This window comes from Neoarius graeffei, chromosome 4, assembly GCF_027579695.1.
Source record: "Neoarius graeffei isolate fNeoGra1 chromosome 4, fNeoGra1.pri, whole genome shotgun sequence".
Classification (NCBI taxonomy): Eukaryota; Metazoa; Chordata; class Actinopteri; order Siluriformes; family Ariidae; genus Neoarius; species Neoarius graeffei.
In genome coordinates this window covers 82,453,993-82,480,807 of record NC_083572.1, presented here as the reverse complement: position 1 = coordinate 82,480,807, position 26,815 = coordinate 82,453,993, and the positions used below count along the sequence as shown (strand labels likewise).

The window sequence follows — 26,815 nt, the reverse complement described above, 5'->3', positions numbered from 1 at the left end:
CTACGGTGTAGTTGTTGTTTTTCCCACTTGTATTTTTATTAGCATATTGTGCAACATGGGTGTTGGCAATTCGACGTTAAAAAAAATTTATATATAAAAATAAAAAATTGTGTAATGTGTGGGCTAAAGATGGATAACGTCTGTTCAATTAGAAATCTACCTTTAAACCAGTACAATTGTGATACAGTGATTTCAATCATGAGAAATTTAAGGTGAAGTGCATGGTAAATATACAACCCCGATTTCCAAAAAAGTTGGGACAAAGTACAAATTGTAAATAAAAACGGAATGCAATAATTTACAAATCTCAAAAACTGATATTGTATTCACAATAGAACATAGACAACATATCAAATGTCGAAAGTGAGATATTTAAGTTTCATGCCAAATACTGGCTCATTTGAAATTTCATCACAGCAACACATCTCAAAAAAGTTGGGACAGGGGCAATAAGAGGCTGGAAAAGTTAAAGGTACAAAAAAGGAACAGCTGGAGGACCAAATTGCAACTCATTAGGTCAATTGGCAATAGGTCATTAACATGACTGGGTATAAAAAGAGCATCTTGGAGTGGCAGCTGCTCTCAGAAGTAAAGATGGGAAGAGGATCACCAATCCCCCTAATTTTGCGCCGACAAATAGTGGAGCAATATCAGAAAGGAGTTCGACAGTGTAAAATTGCAGAGTTTGAACATATCATCTACAGTGCATAATATCAAAAGATTCAGAGAATCTGGAAGAATCTCTGTGCGTAAGGGTCAAGGCCGGAAAACCATACTGGGTGTCCGTGATCTTCGGGCCCTTAGACGGCACTGCATCACATACAGGCATGCTTCTGTATTGGAAATCACAAAATGGGCTCAGGAATATTTCCAGAGAACATTATCTGTGAACACAATTCACCGTGCCATCCGCCGTTGCCAGCTAAAACTCTATAGTTCAAAGAAGAAGCCGTATCTAAACATGATCCAGAAGCACAGACGTCTTCTCTGGGCTAAGGCTCATTTAAAATGGACTGTGGCAAAGTGGAAAACTGTTCTGTGGTCAGATGAATCAAAATTTGAAGTTCTTTATGGAAATCAGGGACGCCGTGTCATTCGGACTAAAGAGGAGAAGGACGACCCAAGTTGTTATCAGCGCTCAGTTCAGAAGCCTGCATCTCTGATGGTATGGGGTTGCATTAGTGCGTGTGGCATGGGCAGCTTACACATCTGGAAAGACACCATCAATGCTGAAAGGTATATCCAGGTTCTAGAGCAACATATGCTCCTATCCAGACGTCTCTTTCAGGGAAGACCTTGCATTTTCCAACATGACGATGCCAAACCACATACTGCATCAATTACAGCATCATGGCTGCATAGAAGAAGGGTCCGGGTACTGAACTGGCCAGCCTGCAGTCCAGATCTTTCACCCATAGAAAACATTTGGCGCATCATAAAATGGAAGATACGACAAAAAAAGACCTAAGGCAGTTGAGCAACTAGAATCCTACATTAGACAAGAATGGGTTAACATTCCTATCCCTAAACTTGAGCAACTTGTCTCCTCAGTCCCCAGACGTTTACAGACTGTTGTAAAGAGAAAAGGGGATGTCTCACAGTGGTAAACATGGCCTTGTCTCAACTTTGAGATGTGGTGTTGTCATGAAATTTAAAATCACCTAATTTTTCTCTTTAAATGATACATTTTCTCAGTTTAAACACTTGATATGTCATCTATGTTCTATTCTGAATAAAATGTGGAAGTTTCAAAATTCCATATCATTGCATTCCGTTTTTATTTATTTACAATTTGTACTTTGTCCCAACTTTTTTTGGAATCTGGGTTGTACAAGAAATCACAATTTCATATATTTGCATTCAAATAGCATGATTCAAACCCCCTATACCAGCATCAATGCTTCCCTCTTAACACAGCTGGGTCCATGATCAAGTCTGTAAACCATCAACAGCTCCGCAGGTGCTCGAGAGGCTGACCCTATGGAACAATGTAATATACATATATCATTCTCGTTTACTGAGGTGTGAAACCTACAGGCACAACACAAATGTAAATGGGGTTTAAGTGTGCCAACTTGGCACTGGAGTTGTGTTTACTGATGTCCTATGAACTTGTACTAATTTAGAAATGCCTAAACAGTCCAGAAGCTGAAATGAGAAGATTTTTCTTTAAAATCCAAAATGGATGAATAGAATATGAAATCTTCACCCACTAAACTGTTGTAACTCCTCATGGTTGCTGTAAGGAAGCCATGAGCATGGCCCTGAACTTGGTGAGGTCACATGTCTTCATAACAAACACCCGATGACTTTTCAGCTTGCCTGTGAAATCCAATGCCATCATGCCTTGGCCAAGCTGTCCCTGAATCTCCACACGAACACCACACTCTATGCTTTCTGTGATCACACTGTCATCCACACATGCTGCAACGGCATAGGTATCGTAAGGCACAAACCCTGGTCCGAAAAGTACATCTTTTGCATTACTTCCAGGCTCCCGGGAGAAAGCCCAACATTTGGAGGTGATCATCTTCATAAAACGAGCAGCTGGTGTGTCCTGTCCAATCAGTTCATCAAAGAACTCCTAAAATAAAAAGGTGAGTAGAAAAATTAATGTGCGTGCAATCTCAATGAAGCAGGCTAATATACTAGTGCATCTTCAAAAAAATTAGAATGTCATGAATGTTTTTCCTTTTTTTGTAATTTAATTCAAAAAAATAATACACACACATATACATGTGAGTGTTTAGTCTATTGCTTATTTAGAGTGTTTATTTCAGTTATTCTATTTTTATTTATTGCATTGCCTGTTTGCACCGTGGGTCAGAGAGGACTGAAATTTCATCTGTGCTGTATGTCGAGCATCTCATCTCATCTCATTATCTCTAGCCGCTTTATCCTTCTACAGGGTCGCAGGCAAGCTGGAGCCTATCCCAGCTGACTACGGGCGAAAGGCGGGGTACACCCTGGACAAGTCGCCAGTTCATCACAGGGCTGACACATAGACACAGACAACCATTCACACTCACACCTACGGTCAATTTAGAGTCACCAGTTAACCTAACCTGCATGTCTTTGGACTGTGGGGGAAACCGGAGCACCCGGAGGAAACCCACGCGGACACGGGGAGAACATGCAAACTCCACACAGAAAGGCCCTCGCCGGCCCCGGGGCTCGAACCCAGGACCTTCTTGCTGTGAGGCGACAGCGCTAACCACTACACCACCGTGCCGCCCTATGTCGAGCATGTATAGCATATTTAACAAAGTTGACTTGACTTGAAAAAGGTAAACTTAATCTATTTTTATATTAATTACACGTAAAGTGAAATATTTCAAGACTTTTAAAAAAAAATGATTATGGCTTATAGCTCATGATCATAAATCCAGTACATCGAATTATTAGAATATTTCCTAAGATCAGTCAGAAAAAAGATTTACAATACGGAAATGTCCAACTTCTGAAAAGTATGTTCATTTATACACTCAATACTTGGTTGAGGGTCCTTTACCATGAATTACTGCATCAGTGCGGTGTGGTATGGAGGCCATCAGCCTGTGGCACTGCTGAGGTGTTACTGAAGCCCAGAAATTTTTGTATTTTTGGGTCGGGTGTTTCTCATCTTCCTCTTGACAATACCCCAGAGATTCTCTATGGGGTTCAGGCCAGGTGAGTTGGCTGGCCAATCAATCAAGCACAGTAATATCATGGTCAGCAAACCATTTGGTAGCAGTTTTGGCACTGTGGGCAGGTGCTAAGTCTTGCTGGAAAAGGAAATCAGCATCTCCATAAAGCTTGTCAGTAGATGCTGTGTTTCCGCTATGTACAATTGGCTGCGGCGGGCCGCCGCACCTTGATATTTGCCGCCGCACCTTCAGGAATACCCCTAGGAGCTATATGTATTCGACTACATTATCCGTTGCTTGCCCAGTCTTTGCGTTTGGGGCGAAGCGCAGTTCCACTGGCCGAGCTAGCAGTTACTTGATTGGTTTCCACGGGTCGCCGTGGGCTCTGATTGGACAACGTTCCTCCTGGAGCAGCGTAGCCAAGCCAACCTGAGGTAAACTAACTGCTACGTTTTCTTCGCCGATTGTCGGGAGAATTAACGATGAATAATCGAATAATAATTAACATCTTTATATTAAAGTAATCATAATTATTGCTATAATTTATCCCATTAGGTTCCATGGCGGCCGGTGTCGGTGTTTTAATAGGCTATATAGGCGAACGGACGACACCATCATCCCATTTACAGATAAGCCTAAATACTCTTAAGATCAATATTTCAGACCCTCTTCGATTTATTTTCATAATAAAAACACGTCTTTGTAATCAATTATTTTTAGATATTTTAGTTTTAGTATTTTAGCCTATACACTAAATATCGAAACTTCAGACCCTCTTCGGTGTGTTTTTAGAACCAAAGCCATAACGTTTGTATTTAACTATCTCAGTTTTACTATGAGATGTTCCAGCTCCTTCTTGTCCGTAGTCTAACACCGAGTCGATAGTTGGAATTGAGATGAACCGCCACCGTCATTTTACAAGGCTCTGGTGCGCGCTGTTCAAATGGTAGGCTACATCATTTTTGTTGTGGATGAATTGGATTTATACGCTCCATTATAGTGATGACAGTAAACTTGGACATTTAAAAATGGTCCCACACCACACTTCGCCGTGCTGCTTCATGTTGATTTTTAAGCGATTGACCTACGCTACGGAAGCTCGTAGGTAACTGAAGCCAGGGTACGGCCAAATGTTTGTCTGTGACAGACAGCGAAATTCATTGCTTGAAGACTTGCACAACGCAACAACCTATAGGCTATTCATTTTTGTCGATGAACGTCATTCTTCTTAACGAAATTCTTAATGGTCAATTATCGATTAATCTAGGCTATTGGTTATGTGATGTCCATCCCTAATTCGAGCATACACTGTTGCAGAAAGTACAACACCGACGCGAGTTTTTAAACACAGCCCTTTTTCCGAACGTCAGTGGGTGTGTGATCATCTGCGAAATGCCATATCAGATCAGAAATTATCAAAACCACGTTAATTTCAAAATGTCCATGTAAATGTTTTGAAAATATGAACATTTTAGGCAGGTAGCAGTAATCAAGCAGGAGAGCAAAGCAGACTGCCAGAACAGGAAAGAGAATGTGAAAAGAGGGAAGAGAGAGAGGAGAGCAGCCAAAAGAAGGGCAAACACAGGGCCACGGGCTGGGACCCTACATGGGTTGACAAGCCCAGATACAAACCTTGGCTTTACCACACTGACCATGGCAAGTATTTTGTGGCTACTTTAATATCAACCAATTCTGCCACTCAGTCTTTGTTGTGTTAATTACCTAGTCTTTCAAGACTAGGTTTATTCATTTATTCCCTTACAAAGGGTCACCATTTTAGAGTGTGTTTTGTCAAAAAATTTCTCAGAATGCTCCCGTATCCTCGTACTGGGGTGGGACGTCTGAGCGCAGGTCTTGCCACCGCACCTTCAAACATTTTCTAGGGGAAACACTGAGATGGAAGCATGAAGTGCTCCAAAATCTCCTGGTAGATGGCTGTGTTGACTTTGGACTTGGACCAACACCAGCAGATGACATGGCACCCCAAATCATTACAGACTGTGGAAACTTCACACTGGACTTCAAACACCTTGGATTTTGTGCCTCTCCACTTTTCCTCCAGACTCTCGGACCTTGATTTCCAAATGAACTGCAAAATTTACTTTGATCTGAAAAGAGGACTTTGGACCACTGAACAACAGTCCAGTTCTTTCTCTTCTTAGCCCAGGTAAGATGCTTCTGACATTGTCTCTGGTTCAGGACTGGCTTGATATTAGGAATGTGACAGCTGTAGCCCCTTTCCTCAAGACGTCTGTGTGTGGTAGCTCTTGGTGCACTGACACCAGCCTCAGTCCACTCCTTGTGAAGCTCTCCCAAGTTCTTGAATTGACTTTTCTTGACCATCCTCTCAAGGCCATCCCTGGCCATCAAGACCATCCCTGTTGCTTGTGCACCTTTTCCAGCCAGCCTTTTCAGCAATAACCTTCAGTGGCTTACCCTCCTTGTGGAGGGTGTCAATGATCGTCTTCTGGACAACTGTCAAGTCAGCAGTCTTCCCCATGATTGTGTTGCGTGTACTGAACTAGACCGAGAGACGCATGGTATTTTATATTGTTTTACTCAAAACGAAATACTCTAATATTATGAGATGGCTTTTTTTTTTTCTTGCACTGTAGGCCATAATTATCAAAATTAAAATTGAAAAATGCTTGAAACATTTTGGTTTACATGTAATGAGTCTAGAATATATAAAATTTTCAATTTAACTAATGGAAAATATTGAACTTTTTCCACTATATTCTAATTTTTTGAGATGCACTAGTATACTGTATGATGTTCAATTCTCACATCTGGTCAGAAGGTGATAATTTTCTGTCTGCAAAGCAAATCACGGATTTATATTAATGCACTTATTAGAATATGTTATTGTCTCTGTAGTAACAACTAATGCACAGACTTGTATGGTGGATGTGCTGCATAATCTAAACTGAAATAATAAAGTGTTATGTAATACAGAAAAACATTTAATTGTTGATATGGTGAAGTTTTCTGCAAGGAGACATTTAGTCCTTGGTCTCCAGGATTAGTGCAGAAGAATGATGGTGATAACAGGAACTAATTTGTCTTGTGGATGTTGTATAAAATTAAATCACTAGAAACTGTACTGTACTGTGGTGTACAGGAAATAAAACATCAGATTAGATGTGCCGTTATTTTAAAATAATACACTTCTGAATGGTAGCAGGAACTCCACATGAATCAACCCGGTCACTGATTATTTTTCCATAACAGAACACCTCATTGTATTTTATTCCTTTCTTATCAGTAATAATTATATAGCATTAAAAATGTTTTTAACATCTTAAGCTTAAGAAATAGGACTAAGTGTAGACTGCTGGTGTGATTTTTCCATACAGGTATTTGATTCTTACCCAAGAGAGCTTGTTTCTGCAGGTAAACTCCCAGGTGGCTATGTGTGTGGGACACAGATATTCCTCTAGGACTATATAGGCAGACTCGGGATCCATAAAGAAGTTAAACTCTGCACATGGCATTATATTTCCCTTACCTACACAATAAAAGAGAAATGCTGCATAATCCAAGCAATGCTACTCATTAAGTAAGCAGTACAGGGCTCTGATGCTCTTACCTTCCATGTTGCCCCCCATAATGTACAAATCCTTCAGCTTTTGCGGAATGCTGGGATCCATTCTAACAGCCAGAGCTAAATTTGTGAGCGGACCCAGAGCCACAAGAGAGACCTTTGACATGAATAAGACACAGTCAACCACAAGAGGGAAGAAAAAGGTTGCCAAGTATATTATTAACTATCATCAGTTTTCCCTACCTGCCCTGGATGCTTGTTTACCAATCTGATCAAAGAATTAACCGCATGCTCTTTCTGTATTTGTGCTTTCCAAACATCTGAATCTCTGTCCTGTAGAACATCTCCCAAGCCATCTGTCCCGAAATGATCTTTGAATGGATTTGTTGTTCCAACCAAACGGCGAGCTGCCCCTCGAAAGACAGGAATCTGAAAAAAGACACCCATAAGTCCACAGGCTCATGTCTTTTTCTATGTACATTATAGCTCCCTGAATTATTTGTCTCTGGTATACCTTGAGATTTAAGTCATATTAAACAAAACCAGTCCATCCATTATCTACACCACTTATCCATTAGGGTGCCGTGGAAGCTGAAGCCAATCCCAGCCAACTTCAGGCGAGAGGCGGGGTTCACCCTGGGCATGTCGCCAATCTATCGCAGGGCTAACACAGAGATAAACAACCACTCACACTCATTGACGCTTATGGGCAATTTAGAGTTGACCTAATTTGCACGTCTTTGGACTGTTGGAGGAAACCCAGAGGAAACCCACACAAGCAAAGAAGAACATGCAAACTCTGCACAGAAAGGCGCCACCGCATTTTAGCAGTTGTGGTTATGTGGAGTGGGTAGCATGGCCATTAGGGTTATGACTGTGAAAGTGTTTTCAAAATTTCTACTTTCCTGATGTTGCATTTGGTGAACTTTTACTCATATATTACTTTTTTGAAGTTATTTTTATTGCGTCATGCAAAAACCTCCTGCACCCAACATCACCTCACTTTTGATAAATACATGTATATTAAATAAATAAATCATGATTATAAAATAAATTCATTGAAAGATTTGTAAAGTACTTTTATATAACAATAAATTGCTTAACAATTGTAATAATAATTGTTAATTATTAACAATTATAATTATTATTACAACAATTGTTAATTATTAACAATTATAATTATTACAACAATTGTTAATTATTAACAATTATAATTATTATTACAACAATTGTTAAGCAATTTATTGTTATATAAAAGTACTTTACAAATCTTTCAATGAATTTATTTTATAATCATGATTTATTTATTTAATATACATGTATTTATCAAAAGTGAGGTGATGCTGGGTGCGGGAGGTTTTTGCATGACCCAATAAAAATAACTTCAAAAAAGTAATATATGAGTAAAAGTTCACCAAATGCAACATCAGGAAAGTAGAAATTTTGAAAACACTTTCACAGTCATAACCCTAATGGCCATAGTCTGTGTAGAGATTCACATGTTCTCTCTGTGACTGCATGGGATTCCTGGTTTCCTCTCAATAACATGCCAGTACAGTGTCTTGCAAAAGTATTCATCCCCCTTGGTGTTTGTCCTGTTTTGTTGCATTACAAGCTGAAATTAAAATGGATTTTTGGAGGGTTAGCACCATTTGATTTACACAACATGCCGACCACTTTAAAGGTGCACATTGTTGTTTTATTGTGACACAAACAATAATTAAGATGAAAAACAGAAATCTGGAGTGTGCATAGGTATTCACCCCCTTTCGTATGAAACCCCTAAATAAGAGCTGGTCCAACTAATTCACTTCATAAGTCACATAATTAGCTGATTAAGATCCACCTGTGTGCAATCAAAGTGTCACATGATCGGTCACATGATGTCTGTATAAATCAACCTGTTCTGGAAGGACCCTGACTCTGCAACACTACTAAGCAAGCAACATGAAAACCAAGGAGCACTTCAAACAGGTCAGAGACAAAGTTGGGGAGAAGTATAGATCAGGGGTGGGTTACAGGGCTCTATGTTAACTTTGAGACATGGTTGCCCATTCGGGCAACCATTTGTAGAAATCTGGTTGCCCGAACTCAGAATATGGTTGCCCAAATATTACATACTTTTTTCCTTTGAATATGCCACAAACACATATGCTTACAACACAATGTTCACTCGCATGCTCTACTAATGCCTCTTAAAAGCTTATTTTGTTGATTTTCTTATCCTTCTTTGTGTTCCCTTGGTTTCTGGGTTCAATTATATCGTGTCTAACCACTTTTTGTGTAAACCACCATGAATGTGCATTGTGTTCTTCTTTTGTGCGCTCATAATTCTATAATTCCACAATTACAATCCAGGAAACTCTGAATACCAGCTGGGAATAACAGTTCTTTGCCTTTTCACCTCATACAGTTTCTTTGAATCCACTGATTAGCTTGATTGAGTTTTCTTTTTCTTTTCCTTGTCTTCGTTTTATTTTAAAACCAAATTTCTCCAAACCAGACATAATGCCAAAGTTTGTGACTTTTTTAATGTTTATTTTTTTATTTATTATTCAACCTTCTCAGACGCTGTCTGTATCAACAAGCACTGACACTAGCACCCCGTGTGAGTAATGCGGTAATTAGTCATGTAGTGAAGGACATACCAATAGAACGCTGAATATGCACTACGCGATAATTATTAGCAATGGGAAACTGCATTGCGAGCCTGCGATGTGCAAATGTGAATTCCGCTAGTTGATGAACATCCCGTAATAACATGGATGCAGTCTTTCCAAGTCAAACAATCGCAAATCGTGATGGAATTTCATCATAATATGAATGAATAAACATCGTTTTTCACGCAAGTTGACATATTTGGGTAGCTGCCCGATCGGGCAAGCATTTGTGAGAGAGTCTGGTTGTCCGAGTCTATTGAATGGTTGCCCCGGGCAATCGGGCTACTGTTAATGTCGAGCCCTGGGTTATAAAAAAATATCCCAAACTTTGAATATCCCAGGGAGCACCATTAAATCCATTACAGCAAAATAGAAAGAATATGGCACCACTACAAACCTGACAAGAGAAGGCTGCCCACCAAAACGCATAGACCGGGCAAGGAGGGCATTAATCAGAGATGCAACAAAGACACCAATGATAACACTAAAGGAGCTGCAAAGATCCACAGTGGAGATGGGAGTATCTGTCCACAGGACCACTTTAAGCCGTACACTCCACAGAGTGGGACTTTATGGAAGAGTGGCCAGAAAAAAGTAATTCCTTAAAAAAAAAAAAAAAATCACATTTGGAATTTGCCCAGTATCATGTGGTAGACTCCCCAAACATATGGAAGAAGAGTCTCTGGCCAAATGAGACAAAAATTGATCTTTTTGTACATCATGGGAAATGCCATGTGTGGCGCAAACCCAAGACCCTGAGAACACCATCCCTACAATGAAGCATGGTGGTGGCAGCAGCATCATGCTGTGGGGATGTTTTTTATCTGCAGGAACAGGAAAGCTGGTCAGAACTGAAGGAAAGATGACAAAGAGGGGTATGTCTCTATTAGCTTAGCATGTCTAGCCACTGGGATTTTTGTCCATTGCAATCCTTTGTTCTCATCAGGAGGCCGGTATTTCAGCTTTAGATAATATCCTAAGTCCTAAATACAGGGCAATTCTGGAGGAAAACCTGTTTGAGTCAGCCAGAGGTTTGAGACTGGGATGAAGGTTCACAGTCTAACAGGACAATGACCCTAAACATACTGCTAAAGTTACACTGGAGTGGTTTAAAGGGAAACACTTAAATGTCTTGGAATGGCCTAGTCAAAGCCCAGACCCTCAATCCAATTTAGAATCTGTGGCATAACTTGAAGATTGCTATACACCAGCGCAACCCATCTAACTTGAAGTTGGAGCAGTTTTGCCTTGAGGAATGGACAAAAATCCCAGTGGCTAGACGTGCTAAGCTAATAGAGACATACCCCCAAGAGACTTGCAGCTGTAATTGTAGCAAAGGGTGGCTCTATAAAGTATTGACTTTTGGGGGGGAATACTTATGCACACTTGTAGGTATCATGCCGCCATCTTGTGTCTAAGAACTACAACTCCCAGCCAACTTCCGCATTGACTACGTCACGCCTGGGCGGGATCACGTACATCATTCCTCAGGTTTCACATAAGAGACTTGGAAACACCATTTTCTTTGTCTCTGGTGTCTGAACTCAGCAGAGGACAGACCATAGAGAGACGCTCACCATCGGACCGTCCGAAACCACGACTCTTTCGTGCAAGAAACGTTTTAGAACATTCTCCTCCTTCTATCCACCCTTGATCATGGTGGACTCCGGAAATGCGCGCACTCTAACTCAAGTGAGTTATAACCCGGTTCTTTCAGTTATTTCTTTTAGTACGTACTAGACTGCAACCAAATAGGCAGTTTTATTGGTGTTGGGAGCGGCTGGATCATCCTAACCCTGCCTGATCAGAACTTCTCACGAACTACGAAGATCTTCAAAGAAAACTTCAGAGCAACCGCTCTCTCTCTCTCTCTCTCTCCCCCACCGAAGCGCTTCCACACAACCTCTGCAGGCTGCCATTCCTACACAGACTCTGCTCCTACAGAAGATGAGAGTTTTGCAGTAAGAAAAGGCACTGGGCGAAAGATTAGTCTTAGGAATTAGTTATTCACTAAGTGTGAAGTTATATTCAGGAATAAGTGTGCACACTGTATTATTGTTGATTATTATTTGGTACTATTGATTTTAATTTGGTTAATCAATAAGTCTTGCATGTTCTCTCTCTCTCCTAACATTCTAATTCATTACTCACACGTATCCGGGTTTCACACATGTTTTAGCTAGCAAGAGAGCTAAATTCCTTTGTTCTACAAAAGGAAACCCGTGTCGACCCCTCCTCCTCTCCTTTGTTCTCATCAGTAGGCCGGTATTTCAGCTTTAGATAATATCCTAAGTCCTAAGTTTAATTCAACCTTGATAGCAATTCTCCTGTTTACATTTAAAGCCATATAAACTACAGATGACTGTTTGAATGTATTTTAATCATTAATTTCTGGTTTTTGACACAGTTCACTAGGCCTAGCTTTTCTTTGTCTAGTTAGCATATATAGCTAATCACCACTAGGCCTAGCCTCTTTAGCTTTGTGGCTAACAGACAAACATGTGGCCTTAGGCCACGACCACATGGTGTCTAGTGTAGCCATATAGCTAATCACTCGGCTACCCCCCCCACCACACACACACACACAGACCTACTCTGTTATAAAGATTTCATTCTGTTGCCATTCAATTATTAAATTCTTATTTTTCCCTTTTTTTTATTAATTTCCTTTTTTTCTTATAATAAACTCCATTATCATTGAAATTGTGTGGTGTCTATCTGCTGTTCTAAATACTTTTGAAGTCGCCCACATCGCAAAAGAACTCTTAAGGTGTATGAATAATTAGATGCAGTTTGGTAAGTGATAAATTTGAATTATCACATTTTAAACGATTCTTCAATTGATTCTTTAAACGATTCACTAAATGATTCACTAAATGATTCACTGAGTGATTCACCGAATGACTCACTGGATGATTCATTTGAATGATTCACTTCAACCAATTCAATGAGACTGATTCTATGGTATGATTCAATTCAAATGAGTCAAATTAAACGATTCAATAGGATTGATTCATTTTAATTATTAACCTTCAAATTTAATGAGACTGATTTCATGTAATTATTAAAGATTGATCACTTATCCAATCTTGAATACACAATCATTAATTACACCTACACACTCCAGATTTGTTTTTTCATCTTATTGTTTGTGTCACAATAAAAATTTTTTTTAAAAAAATGTGCACCTTTAAAGTGGTAGGCATGTCGTGTAAATCAAATGGTGCTAACCCTCCAAAAATCCATTTTAATTCCAGCTTGTAATGCAACAAAACAGGACAAACACCAAGGGGGATGAATACTTTTTGCAAGGCACTGTAGGTTGATGAGCTCCTGTTAATGGTGTATGCATGTATGGTGCCCTGCAATGGATGGACCAGAGGCCCAGGCAGGATGTACTCACACTCCATATCCAGTGTTCCTGGGACAGGCTCTGAATCTACTGCGTCCCTGATCAAGATAAAGCACTTACTGAAAGTGAGTGTGTGAATATTTAGCTAATTCTTTGAATAACATTTGAGATTTTTTTTAAAATTATCTGTTAATTCTTCCTTTCTACAGAATAGCCAAGTTCATTAGAAAGCCATCTCACTAAAATTTAACCTATTATATTGGCAAGCACTAAATTGGGTGCAAATAACACATTCCTATGTTTTCTCTGGGTGCAAAAATGTCTTATTTTAATCAATTAATTCTGAGCATTTTATATATGCAAAGCCATTAGGATTGTTAGAAACCCTGGTGTCCACCATGAGGCATAGCTGCTAATTCGATTTGATATCACTTAAGAATAAACATCAGAAAGCTGGATGTAAAGGCAGATCCTTAGTGAGAAACCCAGACATGAGGAAGAAACCTTGAGAAATACCACAGTGAAAATGGAACCAATCCTTTTTGTGTGACACCAGCTTAGTGGGATTATAAATCATTACAGTATAAAAAAAAAAAAAAAAAAGCGTTAAAGCTAGGGTAGGTCATTTTGGAGAAACAAGCAAGAGTAAGCTAGATTTTGAATGTCTCATCTCATTATCTCTAGCCACTTTATCCTGTCCTACAGGGTCGCAGGCAAGCTGGAGCCTATCCCAGCTGACTACGGGCGAGAGGCGGGGTACACCCTGGACAAGTCGCCAGGTCATCACAGGGCTGACACATAGACACAGACAACCATTCACACTCATATTCACACCTACGGTCAGTTTAGAGTCACCAGTTAACCTAACCTGCATGTCTTTGGACTGTGGGGAAAACCGGAGCACCCGGAGGAAACCCACGCGGACACGGGGAGAACATGCAAACTCCGCACAGAAAGGCCCTCGTCGGCCATGGGGCTCAAACCTGGACCTTCTTGCTGTGAGGCGACAGCGCTAAACACTACACCACCGTACCGCCCAGATTTTGAATGTATCCAACCAAAAAAAAAAAAAAAATCTCATCCCCACCCTTCAGCCCGTCCTCCAAAGCCACTCCTCCAAAATGCATGAACGCGTACTGCCAGAGTACTACTGAAGGACGAGTCCACACGAGAGTTTTTTTTTGGGGGGGGGTTAGTGCCCCATTGTCATATCCAGCTACCTCATATCTCATTCTCATGTAACACCTCACGTTATGAATGACATAATGAATGCAAACAATGAACATTGCTATTGTTAGTACTCACTGATGTTGACTAGCTTGCTAGCTTTAGCAATATGTCTGGAATATGTCGATATAACCTTGAGGAAAACTCCAGTCATGTGCAATGAGTGCACAGGCAGAGTGCGTGTAGGTAGACAGGATTTATTTTTTATTTTTTTTATTGTCCGAGCATTTGATTTATTCACCGCTGTTAGGATGTAAACAGAATTTCAAGAAATATAACAAAAAGATACTTCTTAAAAAATGACCTACTCTAGTTTAAGTATTTAAAAAGGATGATCAGGAGAAGTACTTTGTGAATATGAATCCTTGGATGAGCACAGGACAGTATTTCTGATTATAGCAACAGTTCTTCGGGGCAAATCTACAGTATCCAGGTCCGTTTATCCACTGAAGCAAATGTAAGACTTGGGCAGTCCAGTACAACCACTGAATGTGTAACTGTTCATTCACAATCACACGTACATCTCCCACTCTGAAAAATCTTTGTATATTTATACAGATGTCAGAAGTTGTGGCTGTGGTGTGCACCGGACCCACCTGAGTACGCTGACACACGGACAATACACGCAGTACATTCTGACACACGTTGTCCACGTCACTGTTTCCAAAGCAGCAGGTGATGCCCAGGATCTTCACACTGGATGAGGCGAGAGCCAACATTATAGCCTGGGCATCGTCTATGCCGCAGTCAGTGTCGATAATCATCAGCTTCTGACTCATCTTGATTACCTGGAGACCACATCATTCACTTATGAGCATCATGAGATTCAGTGATGATCACTGACTTTGATTCCCATCTTAAAAAACAACCACAAAACAAATACTGAGTCACGTTTGGAAATACACAGATATACCTGTCAAATTCCTGACACATTGAGCTGGAAGGCAGAAGAACTGCTCTGTTGAGCTACAGATGCAAATGTCAGTTAATGATTCATTTATAATATACACTAATTATTAACTTGGGTTTTCTTCATGACAGTCTGCTTTCTTCCTTCACTGCTTGAAAGGTATTCACACATTCAGGACATTCTGTGTGCAGCTGGATACTAGGTGCTTAAAAATAAAACTTGACCATAGCATTGGTGGGCTAAATTGTCATGTCTTTGCAAGGGGGCAACGTTTCCCCAGTCAGTTCCGTCTTTCTCTTGCATAGCAGTGTTGCCAACTTGGAGACTTGTTAGACCCCTTTAATTGAAAAGTCAACAAACCTAGTGACTTTTTCAGCATGTCTTAACCTTGATACAGCTCTCCAGCTCACATCTTCTTTAGTGTTCTGCCTTGATGGCAGGTTCGAGTTTCTAGGGAAGAATTACAGTAGTGGTTTACTGTTGCCTTCTACTGGATTATTAGAGAGGTTTTCTCTTCTCAACAATTCACACATCTGGGTAATTTAGAGTAGCCAGGTAACCTAACTGCATGTCTTTGGACAATGGGGGAAACTGGAGCACCCAGAGGAAACCAGAGCACCCAGAGGAAACCCACACAGACACTGGGAGAACCTGCAAACTCTACACAGAAAGGCCCTTGTCAGCCACTAGGTTTGAACCCAGAACCTTCTTGCTGTGAGGCAACAATGCTAACCACTACCCCATCATACCACCCAAGCTCACATCACAGCAGCTGTTATGTGCGTTTAGAAAGCAGGTTTGCTGGTTCGGTGTGTAACGCCTGACTTTGGTCGCAAGTGTGACAATCACTGATAACCAAAGTCCCCTTATAACCAATCACTGATCACCACTGTTTGTCCCACCCTCTCACCACTTTGTTTTTGGAGATATTACGTTTTACAAGAACCAAATGAGGCAGCACGGTGGTGTAGTGGTTAGCACTGTCGCCTCACAGCAAGAAGGTCCTGGGTTCGAGCCTAGAGGCTGGCGAGGGCCTTTCTGTGTGGAGTTTGCATGTTCTCCCCATGTCTGTGTGGGTTTCCTCTGGGTGCTCCGGTTTCCCCCACAGTCCAAAGACGTGCAGGTTAGGTTAATTAGACGTGCAGCCTATCCCAGCTGACTATGGGTGAAAGGCGGGGTACACCCTGGACAAGTCACCAGGTCATCGCAGGGCTGACACACAGAGACAAACAACCATTCACACTCACACCTACGGTCAATTTAGAGCCTCCAATTAACCTCTTTGGTCTGTGGGGGAAACCGAAGCACCCGGAGGAAACCCACACAGACCAAATGCAAACTCCACACAGAAAGGCCCTCGCCGGCCACTGGGCTCAAACCCAGGACCTTCTTGCTGTGAGGCGACAGTGCTAACCACTACACCACCGTGCCACCCCATGTTATCGCTATCTATGCTGTAAAATTAATGCTATTATACTGAGAAATGCGAAAATAAATGTTGACAAAAAATTGCTACTATATTTGTTGTTGTGAACGAGCGAGTCACCAAAGGTCTGTAACCGGGGTCCAGATCGTAGGATTCTGGACCGCTCGCGAGCCAATCAGAGTGAACAATTTCATGGAAACCGGACCGCGAAAAAAACAACGTACTTTATTTTCTGAGTGTGTATAAGAAATAAATTACATTATTTTTTTCGCCGTGCGGTTTCCATCAAATCCTGCGTTCTGATTGGCTGGCGAGTGGGTCTGTATCCTACGATACGGACACCAGTTACAGACCTCTGGTGACTCGCTCGTTCACAACAACAAACATAGTAGAATTTGTCAACATTTATCTTTTTTTTCTAAGATTTATTTATAAGTATCAAAAATCTTATAAATTTTTGCCAGCATTTCTCAGGAGACTAGCATTAATTTTACAGCATGGATAGCGATAACGACAGTCTTCACAGCAAAAGCGAGTTTTACTACCCTGAGGAAGAAGAAGAAATCAAATAAAACATTTCAGGAGAAAGCTAAAAACCTCTAACTGTTGCTAACGCCGAGCAACAACATGGCTGAATCCTGAATGACTCCTATTTGTATAAATAGAGGACTACATAGGCGGCAAAATGTAGTTTTTTTTTCCTGCCATGGAAGTGCACTTGTATACTGAGGAGGAAGCAATTTGCATTATAGCTGTGAATGAGGATTCAAAATGGCGGCTCGGCTCAGTTGTCCCTTTTGGGCGCTCTCGTTTTCTGTTAGAATTTGGTAAAGAAAAAAATAAATATATTATTTACCAGCTGAAGGTCGGTCCGTATGGTGAAATACCATGACCTCGGCCTTGAATACTGACCTCGGCCCAGAGGGCCTCGCTCAGTACTTTCAAGACCTCGGTCACGGTATTTCATGATACGGACCGACCTTAAGCTGGTAAATAACATACTAGTGCATCTCAAAAAATTAGAATTTTGTGAAAAAGTTCAATATTTTCCATCAGTTATTTAAGAAAGTGAAAACGTTATATATTATAGACTCATTAAACAAACTAAAAGGTTTCAAGCATTTTTCTATTTTAATCAGTATGACATACAGTGGGCGGCACGGTGGTGTAGTGGTTAGCGCTGTCGCCTCACAGCAAGAAGGTCCTGGGTTCGAGCCCCGGGGCCGGCGAGGGCCTTTCTGTGTGGAGTTTGCATGTTCTCCCCGTGTCCGCGTGGGTTTCCTCCGGGTGCTCCGGTTTCACCCACAGTCCAAAGACATGCAGGTTAGGTTAACTGGTGACTCTAAATTGACCGTAGGTGTGAATGTGAGTGTGAATGGTTGTCTGTGTCTATGTGTCAGCCCTGTGATGACCTGGCGACTTGTCCAGGGTGTACCCCGCCTCTCGCCCATAGTCAGCTGGGATAGGCTCCAGCTTGCCTGCGACCCTGTAGAAGGATAAAGCGGCTAGAGATAATGAGATGAGATGACATACAGTACAAAAACAAAAAAAATCTCAAAATATTAGAATATTTCATTTCGAGTTTGAGTAAAACAGCATGAACACAGTGTATCTCTCGGTCTAGTTCAGTACACACAACCACAATCATGGGGAAGACTGCTGACTTGACTGTTGTCCAGAAGATGATCACTGATGCCCTCCACAAGGAGGGTAAGCCACAAAAGGTCATTGCTGAAAAGGGTGGCTGGAAAAGGTGCACAAGCAACAGGGATGGCCGCAGTCTTGAGAGGATTGTTAAGAAAAGTCGATTCAAGAACTTGGGAGGGCTTCACAAGGAGTGGACTGAGGCTGGTGTCAGTGTATCAAGACCCATCACGAACAGACATCTTCAAGAAAGGGGATACAACTTTCGCATTCCTAATATCAAGCTACTCCTGAGCCAGAGACAATGTCAGAAGTATCTTATCTGGGCTAAGGAGAGAAAGAAATGGACTGTTGCTCAGTGGTCCAAAGTCCTCTTTTCAGATCAAAGTAAATTTTGCATTTAACTTGGAAATCATGGTTCTAGAGTCTGGAGGAAGAGTGGAGAGGCACAGAATCCAAGGTGTTTGAAGCCCAGTGTGAAGTTTCCACAGTCTGTGATGATTTGGGGTGCCATGTCATCTGCTGGTGTTGGTCCACTGTATTTTATCGAGTCCAAAGTCAACACCGCCATCTACCAGGAGATTTTAGAGCACTTCATGCTTCCATCTGCTGACAAGCTTTTTGGAGATGATGATTTCCTTTTCCAGCAGGACTTAGCACCTGCCCACAGTGCCAAAACTATTACCAAATGGTTTGCTGACCATGATATTACTGTGTTTGATTGGCCAGCCAACTTGCCTGACCTGAACCCCATAGAGAATCTATGGGGTATTGTCAAGAGGAAGATGAGAAACACCCGACCCAAAAATACAGATACGCTGAAGGCCACTATCAAAGCAACCTGGGCTTCAATAACGCCTCAGCAGTGCCACAGACTGATCACCTCCATGCCACACCGCATTGATACAATAATTCACGGTAAAGGAGCCCCAACCAAGTATTGAGTGTATAAATGAATATACTTTTCAGAAGTTGGACATTTCTGTATTGTAAATCCTTTTTTTGATTGATCTTAGGGAATATTCTAATAATTTGAGATACTGGATTTCTGATTTTCATGAGCTATAAGCCATAATCATCAAAATTAAAACAAAAAAGGCTTTAAATATTTCACTTTACATGTAATGAATATAGAATATATGAAAGTTTACCTTTTTGAATTAAATTATGAAAAAAAGGAACTTTTTCATGGTATTCTAATTTTTTGAGATGCACTAGTATAGATCTTATTTTCTATTCAGATAAACCTCTATTCTATTATATTCAAAATGAACATCTTACTACTTCTTGCACCCTTATTTGCAATTTGATAAGCCATTGATAAGAATGAATAGTACGCAAATGAGTCTCCTAATGACGTCACACGGCGACTTTTTGAGCTTGCTTTAGCTAGTTTCCCCCTGAAAAGAGTTGGCAACAATGTTGTAGAGAAATGCTCAGGTGGAAATCAGCTCCTTATGCTGATCTGCTGCTGGTTTAACAGGTGAGCAGCTGATCAATGTCCTTTTGGACAGTAAACCTGAAGGTAATGCCAGTGAAGCTGTTCTGAACGGAGTTAGAATAACGAAGGAATCAACGAGTTTGAGGACAATGATTAAAGCGCGTTATATACAATTCACAACAGGGCAATTGAGTTTTAAGATTTATTAAACAAACAGACCTAAATGAGCAGATTAGAGCGGTGATTTTGGTGCAGCAGATCTCAGTCAACAGCTCCACGAGCGACCTTTAGCAAAGCAACCCGAGCAAAACTACTCGATAAAGGAATTCATGAATAATTAATAAGCGCGCGCATGACTGTGACCTATCCCTGAGCGCCTGTGACAGTTTAACCGGTCGCGTCCCAAATCGCACACTAGGTCCTATAGTCCACTTCTTCTTCTTCTTCTTAGGGTTTTATGGCGGTTGGCAACCAGCTTTGTTGGTGCATTACCGCCACCTCTGGACTGGAGTGTGGAACAAGAATATCTACCACCCACAATTCTTAACAAAAAAAGAAAAGAAAAAAAAATGTATAAAAGGAAGAGAAATCACTCAGATTTCCAGCTACATTTTGTTAATTAGGCCTGTGTTTTTTAAAAACCTACATAGGTGGTTGAAACACACCTCTCCTGTGCTTAACTGCAGCATGTTCTGGACATTAAACACCACTTTTTCCCTCTGTAGGTGCCTTATAAGCACCTCCCTGTCAGCACTGTATTTTGGACAGTATACAAGAACATGTTCTATGGTCTCCTGGCTGTCACTGCACTCACAGGTTCCATCATCATGTTTCTTAATCCTGTATAGTGTGCTGTTAAGTGCTGTGTGTCCAAAACGCATTCTGGAGAACACATCCTCCACCTTTTTCTCCCTGCTTGTGCTCCTGGCTCTTCCCACTTGGTTTTGAATGGCATAGTACTGCCTTCCAGTGTCCCCAGCATTCCACATGCTCTGCCACTTACTTCTTGTCCTGGCCTTGACAATACTTTTAACCTCAGCCTTACTATATAACACTTCAATGTCAGTTTCTTCCTTTTTTAAGGCCTCCTTGGCAAGTGTGTCAGCCAACTCATTTCCTTTGACACCTATGTGTGCTGGTACCCATAGAAATGTGATTTCAACCCCAGCCTTCCTCAAGTTATTTCCCATATGTACAATTTCAAAAATGATGTCTTGCCTTGACTCAGACTGTACATTTTTTAAGCTCGTGAGTGCTGAGCTTGAGTCAGACGCAATCACAACCCAATGTGGCCTGTTATCCTCCACCCACTGTAGCGCCAACCATATTGCCATCAATTCAGCTGTATACACTGCCAAGCTGTTACTGATTCTTTTTGCCACATCCACTTTTTCCCTTGGGATGGCATAGGCCACCCCCACCTTTTCATCCTTCTTTGATGCATCAGTGTAGATTTGTAGTGACTCTGTGTATGTTTCCCTCATGTACCACATAACTATGCTGCTATCTATTTCATCCTCTTGTCTCTTCTCAAGCAACCATAGGTCTACCTTAAGGTCATCATACATCCATGGTGGTACTGCAGGGAGCACCACTATGGGGGATACGCAAACTGTGCTGAGCTCCATCTCGTCCACCTTTTGCCCAATGGTCCATCCAAAGCTCTTAGCCTCTCTCTCCCTTTCTTGGCTATGCATCAACACTGATTGTGCCATGTGTGTTTCACTATGCCCCCTCAAATTTGCCCAGTACACCAGTGCTAGTTGGTCTCTCCTCAGATGGAGGGGCATCTCCCCCATCTCAACTTGTAGCGCGGCTACTGGTGTTGTCTTTTTCACCCCACAGCAAATCCTAAGGGCTTGGTTGTGGACGACATCTAATCGCCTAAGCGATGTCTTCGCAGCTGACTCATACGCCATGCAGCCATAATCAAACACTGATCTTATCAGTCCTGTGTAAATGCTGCTTAGCGCTGCTCTGGATGCTCCCCAGTCCACTCCACACAGGCACCTCATTACATTGAGCACCCTTTTGCATTTGTCCACCATCTTGTCAATGTGAATATTCCACGTAAGTTGCCGGTCATACCACAGCCCCAGGTATTTGAAGGCTTCAACCTTTTCCACATCTTTGCCAGCCAGCCTCAACTTAAATTCCCCACTTGTCCTCTTTTTTGTAAATAATATGGATTTTGTTTTGTCCTCTGAAATCCTAAAGCCCCATTTGATTGCCCACTCCTGCACTATATCAAGTGCCTGTTGCATTTTCTTAGTTATATACTGTATATTCCTTTCTCTTTTCCAGATTGCCCCATCATCAGCAAACAACACAACACCTGCTAGGTTTTTTATGTCCTTGAACATGCTATTAATCATGATAGAAAACAATAACGGGCTAATTATGCTACCCTGCGGTGTTCCATTTTCCACAGGGTAACACTCACTCAGGTTTCCATTTATCCTCACAGCTATGGACCTTTCTGAGAGAAATGATTTCACCCATTGAAACATTTGCCCCTTGATCCCCATCTGGTTTAACTGTATCAGCAACCCCTCCTTCCAAAGCATGTCATAAGCCTTCTCTATGTCCAAAAACACTGCAGCTACAGACTCCTTCTTGATCTGTGCCTTCCTTATTTCATCTTCCAGACATAACACTGGGTCCATTGTCCCTCTTCCTTTTCTGAACCCACTTTGGTAGCTTTCTAGCCTTCCCTTGGTCTCCACCCAGTAGCTGAGTCTAACGTTTACCATTCTCTCCATGGTTTTACCCATATGTGACGTCAGAGCTATGGGCCTATAGCTTGTAGGCTGCTTGGGATCTTTTCCTGGTTTTTTAATTGGAATGATCACAGCCTTCTTCCACTCGGTTGGGATCTTCCCTGCTTCCCACACTTTATTGAACAACTTTAGAAGTACCCCTTGTCCTTTTTCTGATAAGTTTTTGAGCATGCTGTAGCAGATTTGGTCTTTGCCTGGTGCCGTTTTCCCTAGTTTCCTCAAGGCACTATTAAGCTCAGGTCTTGAGAAAGCTCTGTTTAGCACTTCCTCCTCTTCACCTGCCTGTGTGTCAAACTCATTGTCTGAGAGTTTCTTCTCTACTTCTTTTCTCTTCTTGTCTTAGGTTGTCTGTGCTGTGCACTTTCACCAACGTCTTTGCCATAACTTCTGCCTTCTCCTTACTGTCATTTATGGTCCTCTCACCATCAGTCAACACTGGGTACTCATACGCCCTTCCATTTCCTTTCATCTTTTTGATCATACCCCATACTCTCTCTACTGGGGTAGTCCTTCCAATAGAATTGCAAAATTTCCTCCAGTTTTCCTTACTACAGCTAGCTGCCGCTTGTAGTCAATAAGGTTCTGATAGTTATGCGTTCTCTTAAGGAGTCTAAACGCTCTGTTTCTGTCTTTTATGGCTTCTCTACACTCCTCATTCCACCATGGTACAATTCTCATGGGAGCCTTAGGTTTTGATTTTGGTATTGCAACCCCAGCAGCACAGACTATGCTGCAGCTGACCTCTGTACTAAAACTCTCCACATTTAGATTTACATCAACCCTTAGTAGTAGCTCCTCGCTACTCTGTCTAAACTTATCCCAATCCGCCTTTTCTAAAATCCATCTCTCCTCTCTTACCTCCTGTTCTTTCCCTACTCCCACCCCCACCTGGGTTGTGATTGGGTAATGGTCACTTCCCACTGTCTCATCTCTCCTTGCTTCCCACTCACACCTGTCTGCTATATCCGTAGTTACAAAGGTGAGATCAATGGCTGATTCCGTCCCTCTTGCTACATCCACCCTTGTGCCTAATCCATCATTCAAACAAACCAACTCCTTTTCCTCAATAAATTCTTCTATCACCCTTCCGTTCCCATCCTCTCCGTCCCCCCATAGCGTACTGTGAGCATTAAAATCGCCACACCACACTCTGTCTTCCCACTAAGATCCTTCCACATCTCTTCTAACTGTTCCATCTGCAATGCCCTGCATGGGTTGTAAAAGTTGATAATATTCATCTTTCCCTCTCTTAACCATATTTCCACTGTTACATATTCTAGCTCTTCACCTCTCCTTACTTCTCTGTACTGAATCCCCTTTTCTATAAAGGTAACAACCCCCCCACCTTTGCCTACTTCCCTGTCCATCCTTACAGCATTGTACCCTTTAATTACAAAATCCAAGCTTGGTAATAGCCATGATTCTTGAATGCAGATTACATTGGGCTTACTATCTAGGTTTTCAATGTATCCCTTAAATTCCTGCCCATTTGCTAGTAAGCTCCTGGCGTTCCACTGCAGAATTATTAACACCATTATGTATCGGCACTCCATTCTTGAGACTGAGATCGCTCAATATCTTTTAAACCTTGAATTACTGCTTCCCAGCGCAGCCCTACTATCCCCAAATATTTCTCAGCTGCTTCAACAATTATTTGGATTTTCTTGGTACGACTATCAGTCTGTGCTGAGCAATTGATCACATCCGCCATGAAAAATACAAAGTCACTTTTACTCACAATTAGAGTCTCATCTCATCTCATTATCTCTAGCCGCTTTATCCTGTTCTACAGGGTCGCAGGCAAGCTGGAGCCTATCCCAGCTGACTATGGGTGAAAGGCGGGGTACACCCTGGACAAGTCGCCAGGTCATCACAGGGCTGACACATATGCCGCTTTTCCACTACAAACGCGGCTGAGCCGTGCCGTGCTGAGTTGGGCTGAGTCGAGCTGAGTGGGGCTGTTGGAGCTGCATTTCGACTACAACCGCGCTGAACCGTGCTGGCTGGAAGTGGGTGGACACATTGGGTGGAGTTAGCGAAAGTGGGTGGACGTCAGGTGATGTCGTTAAGCAGCGCAAACAGTGACATCAGTGAGCTTTTAAGCGGTAGTCTCACGACCCGAATAGTAAACAATAAACATGGAGGACATGGAGTCGTTAGTGTTGCTGGTCTTGGTGCTGTGGCTTGTTGTCACCGACAACGCGAACAGATACTGGCAAGAGCGTATAGATGAGGCAAGGCGCATAAGGCTTCAGAAATTCTCGTAATTCTTCTTCTTCCGGGTTTGCGGTGTTTACAGATCCCAGCGTGCTCGCGGGGCGTGTGTGGGCATGTGAGGACACTCCTCCTCACCAATCAGTGCACAGGGGAGTGTCTGCTCACGCCCCCAGCCTCACTCGGCTCGCTTTGGCTCGCTTCAGCCCCACTCCAAAACGGTGCGAGTTTTAGGGGCTAAGCAGGGCTGAAGCGAGCTGAGTCGTGCTGGTTTTTGGTAGTCGAAACGCGAGCCGTGTCGGGCTGAAGTGAGCTGAAGCGAGCTGAAAAAGGGTAGTGGAAAAGGGCCATTAGACACAGACAACCATTCACACTCACATTCACACCTACGGTCAATTTAGAGTCACCAGTTAACCTAACCTGCATGTCTTTGGACTGTGGGGGAAACCGGAGCACCCGGAGGAAACCCACGCGGACACGGGGAGAACATGCAAACTCCGCACAGAAAGGCCCTCGCCGGCCACAGGGCTCGAACCCAGGACCTTCTTGCTGTGAGGCGACAGCGCTAACCACTACACCACCGTGCCGCCCCCACAATTAGAGTATTTTCCTTAATTTTCTCACACTTCTTACAATCATTCTCTTTCGTTTTTCTTTCATTTCGATATACTTGTTCTGGTGGCACTGCCCTCACTCCCCTTGGAGGTGGTACTTTCTTCGCTGCCTGCGCATATGACATGCCTTCTGTCACTCTAATCCGCTGTACCTCTTGCATTCTCTTGCTTACCTCACATCCTCGATACGCTGAACTGTGCTCGCCTCCGCAGTTACTACATTTAAGTTTGGCGTCTTTATCACATTGGCCATACTCATGCTCCCCACTGCATTTGCTGCACCTCAGCTTCCCTTTACAAACCGCTGCAACTTAATTAAAACATCTGAGCGGTGGGGGGATATACCTACATCCTCACATCATAGCACATATATCCAATAAACACCTTCTCCGGTAGCTTGATTTCATCAAACGTCAACAGAATTGAAAGACTATCTGTCAACACACCATCCCTTTTAGTCTTCAACCGCTTCGCCTCTTTCACCTTAACATTACGTATGCCTTCTATCACATCGGCTATGGATTACGTCAGCGGTATACCTGATACGACCCCTCTGATAAGTCTTTTGTCAAACACCATTGCACACTTCACCTTCTTACCATTTAGCTTACTGACTGCTTTCTTCTGCTGTTCTTCATCCTTACACACAACAATCAAACCCCCACTCGCTGTCTTTTTAGCACTCCTTACCTCTCCAAACTCCTTATGCAATGCCTTAGTGAGATGGGTCGGACTCCACTCCTCAAAAGTCGCTCCTTCCTGCTCCAACCTGACCAACACTTTATATTCCAGCCTTCTTTCGATATCATCACCAGAAGTCAGCTCATCAGTATCAGATCTGTTATCCTTTTCACGTTTGTACCTGTTGCTAGCATTTGCTGTCCGTCTTTCCAATCTCCCGCGTTCCCTGTCAACAAACTCACTTCCTGGCCCGTCACTTCCCTCTCCCCATTCCTGTCCAGTCACAGTCCAGTTGTTGCCAACCGCCCCCACGACACTTCCTCCACTCGTCTCAGCCATTCCCTCTACCTCCTATAGTCCACTAGGTGAATAAAGCCTTAAAATGTAATTCTCTCACTGTCCTGTAAAATCGTATCTATTGCAAATGTATTTGCATTTACATCGGAATCTTTTCCCACAAACACTAGCTTTGATCGATCCTTAATTAATCCTTGACTATTTTTATTTCAAAAGTAATCCAACACAACATCTGAGTATAAAAATAGCTAAATATAAACATTAAAAATATATATACCAACATAGCTCATCATTATTTATTTTTCATATTAAAAAAAAAAAGCAGCGGCGTGATATTTTTATTACCTACTCAGTTCTGTACAAGTATCCGGATATGATCTGCGCAACTGGAGCGCAGCC

At 42.1% G+C, this 26,815-nt stretch overlaps 1 protein-coding gene across 2 annotated transcripts; it reads right to left on the bottom strand.

The window, feature by feature from the left end:
• Nucleotide 1: 1 nt before the first annotated feature.
• On the bottom strand, nt 2–26,499 carry si:ch211-201h21.5 (uncharacterized protein LOC555526 homolog). 2 transcript variants are annotated; one of them, XM_060919848.1, is made up of 7 exons: nt 26,129–26,499; nt 15,006–15,197; nt 7,414–7,599; nt 7,216–7,327; nt 6,998–7,134; nt 2,214–2,584; nt 2–1,978 (listed from the first exon to the last, which is right to left on the bottom strand). In XM_060919848.1, exons 1-6 carry the CDS (start codon nt 26,456–26,458, stop codon nt 2,231–2,233), a joined length of 1,311 nt encoding a protein of 436 aa, XP_060775831.1. In that variant the 5' UTR covers nt 26,459–26,499; the 3' UTR covers nt 2–1,978; nt 2,214–2,230. The 2 variants fall into 2 exon arrangements, with proteins under 2 accessions (XP_060775831.1, XP_060775830.1); XM_060919847.1 differs by having other exon boundaries at nt 2–2,584; nt 26,129–26,498.
• Between the last annotated feature and the right edge of the window lie 316 nt (nt 26,500–26,815).

Bases quoted from the DNA above. Each gene is read 5' to 3' on its own strand.
- si:ch211-201h21.5 (XM_060919848.1), bottom strand. From the start codon at position 26,458: ATGGCTGAGACGAGTGGAGGAAGTGTCGTGGGGGCGGTTGGCAACAAC. The intron at 15,198-26,128 runs GTAAGGAGTGCT...TGTGGTCTCCAG, and splicing joins TGCATAAGGAGTTTGGAGAG to GTAATCAAGATGAGTCAGAA. The intron at 7,328-7,413 runs GTAGGGAAAACT...TTCATGTCAAAG, and splicing joins TAAACAAGCATCCAGGGCAG to GTCTCTCTTGTGGCTCTGGG.